The following is a 12,632-nucleotide window of genomic DNA, read 5'->3' as shown; positions in this document are numbered from 1 at the left end:
ACAGGAACAGTCAATTATGATATCAGAAATCATAATACTGGTTAAGTTTGAAAATGAAGATAGGAAATGAAAGGGAGAATGCAATTCCATAGGTATGCTTTCATTGTGCTAATGCATAAAGCTGTACAATTATGAACTATGATCCTACATATGTTATATTTCAATAAAAACTTTCTTTTTTAGAACCTGGGCTAAGAAAGAACCAATTATTGCTTTACTTTAATTGTATGCTATATTGAAAGAATATAAATTACATATTAACAGTGCTATTCTATAGTTCTGTCTCTTTCACTGAAAAGCAGTATCAGGTACACAATCAATGATCAGGGAAAATAGACTTTTATAGGTTTTTTTATATATGTATATTTAAGATTCATTTTATTTGAATGGTAGAGCTAGAGGGGTGTGTGGGGGGGAGGTGGAGGAGATGAACGGAGAAAACAAATATGCTTCCATCCTTTGGTCACTCCCCAGAAGGCTGCAAGGGCCGGGGCTGGGCCAGGTTCAAAGCAGGAGATAGGATCTCATCAGTGTACCCCATGTGGGTGAGGGGCCCAAGGACTTGGGTGGTCTTACACTGCATTCATAGGCACATCAGCAGGTAGCAGATTGGAAGAGGAGCAACTGGGACTTAAACTGGCAGCCATAAGGGATGTCAACATTACAGGGAATGGCTTAGCAATGCAGGTCCCTGGACTGTTAGAACTGTATAAGGATTTAAAGGGATACTTTTATTCAGCATTCTTTGAAACAGAAATAATTCTGTTTATGTAGGTCCTGTAAGCATATTTTGAAAATCGGACTAAATACACAAAAATCTTTAAGATACAGAACCAGTTTAGTGATTAAAAAGTAAGCTGTGCTCTGAATTTTTATTCCAAAACTGGGACATAACTCATGTTTTTAGGTATTACCAAAATGTAAGTACTTGCTAACCATCTAATAACTAACAAAAAACAGTGATGATATAAAAGTCTATAATCTGTTGTATATAAGCAATGACTAGTGTTTAAAGGCAATACTAATGTGAATTCTTGGAAACATGACGCGTACTAACAAGCTCTTGCACAGTTGTACGTTAACAGACTCTTACATCTTGTGTCCAAAATGAAACGCCTGTTGATCTTCTTTTCTCTCTTGGCCGCCGTCGTTCTCTGATTGATTTAGGTTGTGATTTATCCTCTCCTTCTTTTTCCTCTTCTCTTTTTTCTCCTTCTATTGTCAATGACAATCAACCATATGTATCTTGTTAGTATTTTACAAGGTAAATGTGAAAATTCCAAATATATCACTTCTGGAAGTCTATTTTCTCTAACGAACATTAACTTTTGTCTCTCTAATGCTCCTATTTATTTTCAGAATTCCTACACTAAAATATGGTTCAAAAGATACAATACTGTTTGCTGAATAGAAAATGAGAAACTCAATTAAAATAACAAGCTTTAAGTCATTAACATGCAATAGAGACAATTATTTTCAAAGCTTACATTTTAACCCTAACAAAACAACAGAAGCAACAAGTCTTGATGATGGAACAGCCGTTTGGAATCGCACAAGCTTACTGGTTCCTGCTTCTACTGCAGCTCACTTCACTTAGCAACAACACATTACTCATTCTGTTTCCATCAGTATGGAAGAGCACACTTTTTTGGGGAGGGGGGAATTCACATTTAATATTTTATTTAAAAAATTACATGAAAATATTACTTTGAAGGTTTGTTTCCTCTCTGGTACACTTAGGAAATCAGGGCCTTTCAATGTACTTAAAAACAGTATAGACACACATGGACAAAATTTTTTTTTTTTTAAAGAATGCTGTTATTAGCAATGTTACAGCAAAACGTGTGTCAAACTTACAGTATTAACAGTAGCTTTTTAAGTTACTTTTAGAACCAGTTTAGAAAAAAAGAACTTAAGTTACCAGGCCTGACAGTGCCCATCAAGTAAATAAATACAAATGAGTAAAAGGTGCTGAGAGCACAAGGCCAAGGGAGTAGATGTCTGCTCCTACTGAGTTCCAGCCAACTGCTGACACTTGGAAACAGAGAAATCTAAGCATCTTTTTAGTGAGTATTCCTAATTTTTGAAATGTTGGCTCAAAATTTTCCCCAACTTTATGCATGTGTCGCAAACATAACTGAAATTATCTCAATGGTTGAGAGAACAAATCTAGCTGAAAATTGGCCAAAAATCACTAATATAATCATGCCTTATACGCTGAGGTTAAGCTTTAAAAACATAGACTTTATGTTTTTATAAATAATTTTATTTAAGATTCATTTCTAATGCAGGAATTACCTAGATTTTACATAGAAAGTTTAAATCAAATAATAGGAAATGTGTCATTAAGTAGCTAAGAAACATATTTGAGAATTAAGTATAATAACTTTGTTCTAGTAAGAACATTGTATGTTTTATGTGATTCTAATATAAAGAGAATTCACAAAGTATATATGTGATTAACAAAGCTAGCAAGAAATAGTTTAACACACCTAAAGACTAAAATCTTAAGAAAGTGCTTCTAGAAATACTCACTCCCAAGTTTTAAACTGACTTTTTCTTTTGCAGGTGAACATAAGGATATTTTTGAAGCATTAGGCTAATGAAATACTTGTATTAACAGAACCATAAATTTTCTAGTTTTTTCATTCCAAACTATTAAATTCTTTTTAAGGATAAGTCAGTCATAGGATACATGTCAATCCTTTGTTAATTAAAAAAAATATTTATCATTTATTGGAAAGGCAGATTACAGAGGACAGAGACACAAAAATCTTCCATGGTGGTTCACTCTCCAAATGGTCATAACCACTAGAGCCAAGCCAATTCCAAACCAGGAGCCAGTAGGCAGTAGCTTTCTTAGGGCCTATCACATGGGCACAGAGTACCAAGCCTTTGCGAAACTCTCCACTGTGTTCCTAGGTCATAAGAAGGGAGATGGATGGGAAGTGGAGCAGCTAAGACATGAGCCAGCATTAGCATGGGATGCCAGCATGTGTAGGTGAAAGATCAGCCAGTTGAGCCATCGTGCAGCTCCTACTGTTAAAGTAGGAACTAAGAAAAAAAAGGTAAAGAATTATCTGAAGGAAATCAAGTGTTTGCAAAATTTTTTCTTACCTCTTTCATTTTCTTTTGTTAATCCTCTGGAGTAACCAGAAGTTATACCTACAAGACTATTTGGCCTGTTGGTTTGACTTGAAGCATACAGTGAACTGCTCATAGTAGAAAGGGAAGAGGATGGAGTGGTTGAACTTGAAGTTGATGTTGGCCTATAACGCTGATAAGTCTGTGAAAAATCAAATTTTAAAGCGATTGGAAACCAAGCACAACTACAAACACCAAAAACATAGAATTTCCTTCAAAGCTATTTCATTTCAAAGAAACAATATCAGTGTAACTATTAATATTCTCATTCATATTTCTAACTAAAATTCTTTTGAGTACTTTGTGTATGATGTGTTAAAATATAAAATCTTACGTATTGGGAATCCAAGCAATTACTCCTAACATCAGTTGAGTATTGTTGACAGGCTATTACCTCATCATATGTTCTGGAGTACTTCTGTTTATAGTCATCTTCTCTGGATGTTTCTGACTCCTTCTTCTCTTCTTGCTTCTCTTTATCCTGCTTTTCTTTTTCCTCCTTTTCTTTTTCTTCATTTTCTTGTTCTCTGGTTCGGGTAGAACGACTTCTTCCTATTGTTTTTTCAGCTTCCTGAAGGTCTGTTAGTGTCACCCCCTGTACATAAAAGTGATAAAGTTGATTATAATTTTACAAAATCTTTTTCAAAAGAGTATTTTAGACATAGGAACGTATAAAAAGTCACATATTGATGTTTGGAACTGATCTACAAATTGAAATAGCATTTTTGCCCAGCAAGTTACATTCATTCTACAAACAAAACAAAACAAAACAACAACAAAAAAAACCCCACAACACCATGAGCAAGCACAGGCATTGTAATGGTAAATATGTAATGTGCTTATAAAACCATCTCTATATTCAGAAACTAACCAAACAGGAAGGGGATAATTGAAATTCCATTTGAATATAAATGCTCTAATATAGAGGAGGAGAATGAATGTATATATACTATATACATATATTATATACACACCACATAATGTTTTTGTTTACATATATACATGGTAATTACTAAGGTTTAACTGTAAATAAAGCATTTTTGTGGTATCTTTGCTAAAGTACTATTTTTCAAGTTCAGAGTCCAAGAAATAAAATGTACAAAGATTAAAATGTATGTTAGAATCTTAAAAAGTAATTCAGTTTGAACACAAATAAATACAGAGGAGATAAGACAGTTACATCTGAACTGTGGAGTTCCTTAATTGTAGAACAGGAAAGAAACAAAAAGATACATCACATGTAATGAAACAATAGCTAGGGAAGAGGTCATACTTACACATTAAATGTTTAATATTCCCAATATAAAAGGCCTATTTCTTATTCCCCATACTCTAAATACTCATACAATTCTAATAATAATTACTATAAACTGAGCCTGGGTCAGATACACTTTAATAATGAGGTATAAAAAATGAATATTGAAAGGCACACAGAGGTATACTGTTAATCAGGTAAGTATCTCCTCATATCACATGCTGAAATAAATATTTTCACAGCAAAAATGAAACAGAAATGTCAAACTTACCTGTCTCGTACAAAAGAAAAACTTTATTTTCCTGTATTAAACGTTTTAATAAGCTTTTTCTATAGGTTTTATACATTAGTTATACCTGTGTTGATCTTCTAGACTGTCTTGCTTGTCTTGACCTTGCTTTTCTTTGGGATTCAGACTCTTCATCCCTAACAGGAGTGAGGTATGATCTACAGTAATGGATACAAATCATTAGCTTGAGATAAAATACCTTTGGATATATATATTAATGTGAATAAAATATACAAAGGTTATTATTTTAACAGATTTGAAGAAAAAGTTTTCAACAAATGATAACCAGGGGCTGGCATTATGGCACAATCGGTTAAGTTGCCACTTGGGATTCCTGTACCCCACACCGGAGTGTCAGCTAAAATTCCCACTTTCCCACTTCCTAGCCAGGTTTCTGCTAATGTACCAAAAAGGTAGCAGTTGATGGCCCAAGTCTGTAGGTCAGTTGTGGGCATTCGGGCAGTAAAACCAGTGGATCTCTGACTGGCTCTCCTTCTCTCTACCACTCTACCTTTCAAATTACTAAAAATAATAATAAGTATTAAGAGGAAAAAAAAAGGAAAAGAAATGATCTTCTCACTGAAACTGAATAATGCAACCTGGTCCTTCTAGTTTTGGAGTACAGTCATATGCCACATAATGCTCTTTTCGTCAATAGCAGATCACATCCACTACTAGTGATCCCATAGGACTGTAAGGCCTAGAGACTTCATAGATATCTTAGTTTCTAGAAGTACGCACTACGCTATTTGTACAATGATAAGATCAACTAATAATGCATTTCCTATAATGCGTGCTTTGGTTTTTAAGAAATACTACTTGCTTCTTCTATCTGACTGAATAACTTCTGTTACTATTTCGTTTTAATAACTACTTTTTCTTTTTGCCTATATGTTCTCTATCATTTTTTTACTTCAATGTTAGTAGATATTGAAAGGTTTTATATTTTTGCTTTTAAGAAATACTATATCTCATTGACAAGGTATCTTTTGTAATAAAACTATTTTGTTTTTAGTAATCTATCTTAGCAAATTAGGTTTCTACTAAAATGCTGGTACTAATCCACGTTTATCAACTAAAACACTTTTTAAAAAACATCCAAGTGAATATAATTAGGAGAAACAGCTCTTCCGTTCCTTGGGATGGTATATTGGGCTTGACAGTTCACTCTTTCCTACTGTTTTATAATTTTCATTGTATTTATAGCATGTTCTGAATTTTCAGAGATTATTATTTTTTCATATAAAAGAATTCCTGTTTTTATGATTGTGGTTAAGTTTTCTGAAGCAGATTTAAAAGGAAGAAAATAACAAGCCATCTTGTTAAAGTTAAATAAGCATTATTGAATAAAAGGACCTTTTTTAAATGAAAATATGCAAATCTGTAGAATGATATATAGTCTCTTTCTCTAGAAAAATGATGTATCAAAGCATCTAAGATTTTCTGGGAAAGTAACTTCTTCAACTTTTTAAAAATCAGTATTTTTCAAGATCATTGCAAGTCACTCACCCTTCCTTTTTTCCTCCCCTCCCTTTCATTCCTTCATTCTTTCCTCCCCTTCCATCTTTGTGTGACACATCCAACAAATGTGGGAAATACTTCCAGGAACATCAGACTGGAAAATATGGTTCCATGGCTATTTTCTTTTATTCTGTATTCAACTCTTATTTATGTTATTAACCCTATCCAATTTATAGCTTTTTAGACTCTTACCAAATGAGCAGAAGAAAAAAAAATGAAGAAATGAAACCTCCATGTAACAGATAACCTGGCTAAACAGGCCAGATGGATATATGAATCACGTGAGCATTTCATGAATTGTCCTGAGAGTGGAACCTATTCTCTATGGCTACATTTTTCATATTTATTTAGCTGAGGAAAAAAATCTGCATTGCCACTTTACCCTTACTACTCTTTTGGCAATGGATCTAATCAGCCATCATAAATCTTACCATGAGCCTATATTCCTTCACAGTATAGGTAAATTTTGTCATAATAGTTAGTAATCTATTATTAGATCAGGATTAATATATTCTTGTTAGGAAGATAAAAGTTACTAGCTGAAGAATTGTAAAATCTATTAATTTTAACTGGTGCCACATTATGATAATAATCTAATCTATTAATTTGTAATACACAACATATTTTCTATATTTGAGTTATCATCTAATACTCAATTCCTTTCACCTCCCATTGGGTGTCTCTCTAGCACAGGCTTCTAAAAATGGGATGCAGATAAGACAAAATTATATATTTTATGTGTTTTTAATCCCAAAAAGTTGATAATCAAAAATATGGCAAAACATCAGGTCAAATCCATTATGTCTTAATCACTGTATATATTTCTTAGATCTACACTGGATATATAATTTATCACTTAGCCTGATAGTGTTCACTGTTTTCTTAGTAACCCAACAGGTTGTCATTTTTTAATTAAGAATTTTTCCAACACGTGAAATTATTTTGTAATTATTTCACTAATATTTATTGTCTCAAATATTCATGTTTATTTAGAATAGTTATGCTTTAGTGAAATAATCACGTTTTTAAAAACTGAATACCAACCCTTGTTATTTCATATTCAGTTTTTTTTTTTTATGGTCAAGAGGGAACATAAATGGGCAAATGGGAGGTGCCTGAGTCCAGGAAAATGGGAGAATAGAGAAGTTATACCAAGGCAACAGGTCCACGAGACATGAAGTTATTTGAAAGGTATTGTTTTGTAGTCTGAAAGCAGCAGGAATTATGAATTCCTAAACTGTAAAACAATTTGCTTTCATTTGCTGCACCTATTAAAAGCTAGCTGCATCGGGCCCGGCGCGGTGGCGCAAGTGGTTAAAGGTCCTCGCCTTGCACGCCCGGGATCCCATATGGGCGCCGGTTCTAATCCCGGCAGCCCCACTTCCCTTCCAGCTCCCTGCCTGTGGCCTGGGAAAGCAGTCGAGGACGGCCCAAAGCCTTGGGAACCTGCACCTGCGTGGGAGACCCGGAAGAGGCTCCTGGCTTCGGATCGGCATAGTATCGACCCGTTGCGCTCACTTGGGGAGTGAATCATCAGACGGAAGATCTTCCTCTCTGTCTCTCCTCTCTGTATATCCGCCTTTCCAATAAAAAAATAATAAAAATAAATCTTTAAAAAAAAAAAAAAAAAAAAAAGCTAGCTGCATCTTTCTACTTCCAAGCAAACATTCATTCTTATAAACCTTGCTAACAGACATGAAGTCATTATACAGTCCTGACAAACACACACAGTTTCCAGAACACCATAAAATATAATAGTAATGGTGTGCACCGTAACTTTATATAATACTCAAAAATGCATAATTTAGGGTTCCCACTGTTATGTGTTGATTTATCTTTTTCAGTCATAACATATTCTCAATTCATCATATATACAATTCCTAGGCAAAATTTTAACCATATATATATGAAAATCATTGACGAACTTTAATTAAAAGACAAACAGAAAAGGCCAACAATATATTCAAAATTACACACAATTATTCCACATGGAACAAAACACAAACATATTATTGCAAACATCATTGAAACAAGGTAAGACAAACAAAATCTCTATAATATAGACCAGAAAAAGGTCAGACATTTTGTTTGCTTATGCTATTAGAATCTGATTTGTCCTAATAATATACCCAAACATTTAATTTTCAATTTTTAATGCCCTACATTAAAATTAGGACTAATTCTAAGGACTGAAATTTAACTCTTTCTTTCCAAAAGAATAAAAAAACAAATCTGTGGTTAAAAATAATAATCTGATCTCAAAAAATGATGAATGTGGGAAAAAATTCTTTGATCTTTAGCTGTTGCTGGAGAAATTTTTAACAGTACAGCATGGAAAGGATTCTTTCTAGAAATTAAAAATACATAAATCACAATTTCATTTTACAGACAAAATGTTCACCCAGAGGGAATTATAATTTTAAGGATCAAGTTAGAGCAAGGAGAAAGAAAACAAAGAACTCCTGATTATTTTTTTTTCCCCCCAACATCTTCACCAGTCACACTATAAAAAGAAATAGCAAAGCCCTCTAATTTATTTTGGTAAGGTAGATCTGATGATGGATGCAATAGATCCTCTAATTTCTGCAGGCTGTATGGTTTTACTGAAAGCACCACAAAAACAACTAAATATATAGAAAAACATATGGCTTAAGTTTATAGAAAGAATGAATGAATAAATTATGTATGTATGGTCTATACTAGCATTCATATCATAAAATGCTAGCCAATTGCAGTGTTGTTATAGAACTAACACTAAATTTCATCCTGACAGAAATGAATCCTAAATACACTGTCAAAAGAGGATAGAAAACAAATTTGTTATTTTTCATTATATTTAGGCATAAGTATTACTGTAAGGCCATTACTGCAACAAGACACAGCACTTTCCTGGGGATTAAGTCAATACTATGTGACCAAAATAAAACAAAGGTAAATTGGCAAGTGTATTAAGGAAAATGTAGCCAAATACTTAATTTCACTTCCCAAGTACACACAGCTCTCCAAATTTTTCTTTTCTCATGAGGAAAAAAGAAAATCCAAAATCAGGCACTCTGAAGGGTAGAGCAGAAAGCACTGGCCTGATTCTCCCACAATCTCATGTCAGTAATAGATTATGAGAAAGTGGACAGCAATGCCGTATCTCTGGGTATGTTTCCTCTGGTGAACGAAGGCTATCACTAAAGATAATGTGCATGCACCTTTCCACATCTGTAATTCCAAACCAACAGGCAGCAGGAGGAAGACTGGGGGAATGCTCCTAAATACACAAAATCAATTCACATACTCGTTATTCACTTAGTGAGTGCTTTCAGCATTTCCAGAATTAAAACTAACATAATGTATCCAACACCTTTTACATATACACACAGAGGCCTTTCCTCACAAATGTTTTCTTTAGATATAATTTTAAAAAATCACAAGAAAACAGCTTAAAACTGTCAAATTTCTCCAGCATAGAGACAAGCTATCAGAAATGATAAACTTATTGCATTTAATTCCCATCAGTGTGACTGTGTGTGTCTGATCTTCATCATACACACGCAAAAGTTTTGAAATAAGAAAAAAAATGGCAAGGAAAGATAACTCTCTGATTTGTTGTTTCAAATAAAATCTCAACTTTGCAAGAGATGATTTACCAGTCCTAAGCACTAAAAAATCATAATTACATGAATTTACATGTTTTTCAGTTGACACATTATATTTCATTTATTATTAGCCTACTTGAGATAAGGTAACCAATTTCTCAAGAGTAACACAAAACCAAATTTTATCACTGTGCCAGATAAATGAGCAGTAGCGTTAGGACCTTTACACACCTGCGTCTCTCCCTGACCTCTGATGTGGAGACAGTGCCAGCAGTAGTTGTGGTCAGGGTTGTGGTGGAAGCTGCAGCATTTACAACAGTTGGAGCAACAGGAATGGTCACTGCCGTGGGAACACTGTCCTTTTCTTTTTCAGTACTATCCTCAGCCCACAAACGATTTGAGGTACTATAGCATCACAAGCAGCAACACAAAAAGAGAAAAGGAAAACAGCTAAACAATGAAAGCACTTTCTAGCAGCTTAAAACATGACTACAGGGATGGATTTTTTTTTCTTTTTTTTTTTTTTTTAGAAATCAAGGTGAGACATCTTTCATCTATGAACCAAAAAACTCACCCAAAGTTGTTGTCAAAAAGAATTTACGTTTTAAGCAGTCTGATTCAAGGAAAGCTCATGATTCAATAATTTAAATTTTCCCCAAACATGCATAATTTCCTTTTGGGAAATAATTTTTGTTTGGAATAATTTTAACAAAGTAAAGGAAAAAATCCAGAGCCCCATGATCTTCTAAACAAAAATGCATGCACATACATAAGCACACAATAGACCTAAACACAAATGTATCTGTGACTTACCTGCTTTGTGTGCCTGCTGAGGAAGAACCCGTTGTAATCTTTGTAGTAGTGCTTGTGCTGGAAAGCAGGCTTTTCTGAAGCCCAGCTGCAGAGGTAACTGTTGGTGTTGATGTGGTGCTTGGAACACTAGAACTAATCAAATCATCTTGTCTTCTACCAAAGGAGCAACTAAAGGAAAGAGTCATATCTATATAGGATGTGTTTGTATGTATAGTCTATAGTTAATGTCTACACATTATATCAATTCACAAGGCTAAGGAAATCCTAAAAAACTGTGTTCCTAAATACACCACCAGCTCCAGCACCAAGAGTTGCATCTACAACTTGCTAGAGTTTGAATGATTTCACCATATTGGCAGTGTATAAATTTACTGTCTCCTCCCAAAGCACTCAACAAGACCCAAAGATGAGCTGATTTGACATTTCATATTTCTGAAATATTTCAGATCATATGGTCATGCCAAGTTAGGCCTGAGATAAACTCTATTTAGTTTTATCCAGGGAAGATAAGACGGTTGCATTTTTGAAGACAACTGTCTCAGCAGTGTGTCAGATCCTTATGAATGCCTTTTGAACATATTAAGCATGTTTGTATTTTACTCTTCTTTTGGGTTGCTTTTAATAGAAAAAAAATTTACAGTGTGCATGCCCTCTCCAGTGGGATAATACAAACGTTCTAGCAGGAGGCATTGTCATAGCTTTCAGCTCTAGAAGCAGACACTTTCCAGATCAGAACTACATCAACTAACACCTTGGCTTATTTCAGCTGCTCCAGTTAATGTTAATTCCTCTAAAAAAGTTATAATCTGAGATACTTCAAAATCAAATTTAATTAAATATGTAACCTAAAATCCTAAGAAAGGGTAAATAATGTCTTTAAGTCAAATTTTAAACAATATATATTGAATAAAAGCAAATATCTGCAATTTTAAATTAAGAGCTCAAAATTGTCTATGTTTATAAAAGGACATATTAAAGCCACTCAGAAAGTGTAGTATTACCTTTTATGATAAGTTGATCCTTCATTAATTGAGCTATTTTTTTTAAGGTCATCATCCCATTTTCTTCTTGTGTAAGAACTACTAGTTCGCAAACTTGAGGAATCTCTGCAAAAAGAATAACATTCAGATCCTGGTTTATAATTTTAAGATGGGGTTAAGAAAGCTCTCTAGTGCAAAAAAAAAAGGTCATGAGAAAAGACATTGGAGTATTAATTCTAAGATCATTCCTAGGAAATAATTCTAAATACAAGAAAATCAAGATATTATGTAACTACAAAATACCACACAATTGCAGGAAGAGGAGAGACGATTACTGTGACTCCCACAGATCTACTCCATGGTATGTTATGTGCTGATGAACAGCAATGCTTATGGAAAATACTGATGTTAGCAGAGAAAAAATAAGATACAAAATGGGATATTATAATATGATCACAGTTATATTAAAAACTCCTTAAAATCTATGTCCTGAGAAAATAGGAAGAAACAAATGAAAACATTGGCATTGATTAAGGGCCTTTCTTCCTTATTTTTGCTCCCTTTTCTAAGCATTCAAAATATTTAAAAAATGCTTTTACTAGGTTTGTGCTCCCATTTCCTACCACTTTCCCAGTTGATCTAGCCATAATACCACATAGGCTACGTTATGAATATACTAAGCCTGTACCTCCTCAGGACCATGTGCTTGGTGTTCTATCAGAAATATTCTGCATCTCTTGCTGCAATCCATATCACACATAATTATAAAAATGCTTTTGTATTAATTCTGATGCTATACATTAAAGATTTTTAGTGGGTTCATAAAGCAATTAATAATGAAGTCACCTATTTTCCTTTTCTTCAATGTCAGATGTACTGGCCAGGCGTCTTGGTATTGTGGGTGCAACATATGCAAGTCTAGTTCCTTTAGCATCTTTCTCCTGTACAACAGAGGGAAAAATACGTTAAAAATTTGTGTGCTGATTAAAAGTATTAAGAAAGATAATCAACAATGTATTACTAACAGTCACTACAAAACACTT

At 33.8% G+C, this 12,632-nt stretch overlaps 1 protein-coding gene across 7 annotated transcripts in view; it reads right to left on the bottom strand.

Annotated features, from left to right (window-relative positions):
• Positions 1 to 12,632, bottom strand: part of PPP1R12A (protein phosphatase 1 regulatory subunit 12A) — a 123,533-nt gene that overhangs the window by 19,477 nt on the left and 91,424 nt on the right. For 3 of the 7 annotated variants that reach the window (XM_040981189.1, XM_040981174.1, XM_040981223.1), the window contains 8 exons: positions 12,436 to 12,530; positions 11,611 to 11,715; positions 10,610 to 10,777; positions 10,028 to 10,201; positions 4,756 to 4,846; positions 3,539 to 3,739; positions 3,118 to 3,286; positions 1,094 to 1,215 (listed from right to left, as the gene is read on the bottom strand). In XM_040981189.1, the coding sequence (XP_040837123.1) occupies positions 1,094 to 1,215; positions 3,118 to 3,286; positions 3,539 to 3,739; positions 4,756 to 4,846; positions 10,028 to 10,201; positions 10,610 to 10,777; positions 11,611 to 11,715; positions 12,436 to 12,530 (1,125 nt within the window). The remainder of the gene's footprint in view (positions 1 to 1,093; positions 1,216 to 3,117; positions 3,287 to 3,538; positions 3,740 to 4,755; positions 4,847 to 10,027; positions 10,202 to 10,609; positions 10,778 to 11,610; positions 11,716 to 12,435; positions 12,531 to 12,632) is intronic. The other 4 variants (XM_040981181.1, XM_040981206.1, XM_040981198.1 and 1 more) reach the window with 4 other exon arrangements.

The sequence above is a fragment of the Ochotona curzoniae genome, unplaced genomic scaffold (assembly GCF_017591425.1).
Source record: "Ochotona curzoniae isolate NIBS_2020 unplaced genomic scaffold, NIBS_Ocur_1.0 contig_1014, whole genome shotgun sequence".
Taxonomy (NCBI): Eukaryota; Metazoa; Chordata; class Mammalia; order Lagomorpha; family Ochotonidae; genus Ochotona; species Ochotona curzoniae.
The sequence above is the reverse complement of the archived record's forward strand: the minus strand, read 5'-3'. Positions and strand labels throughout refer to the sequence as shown.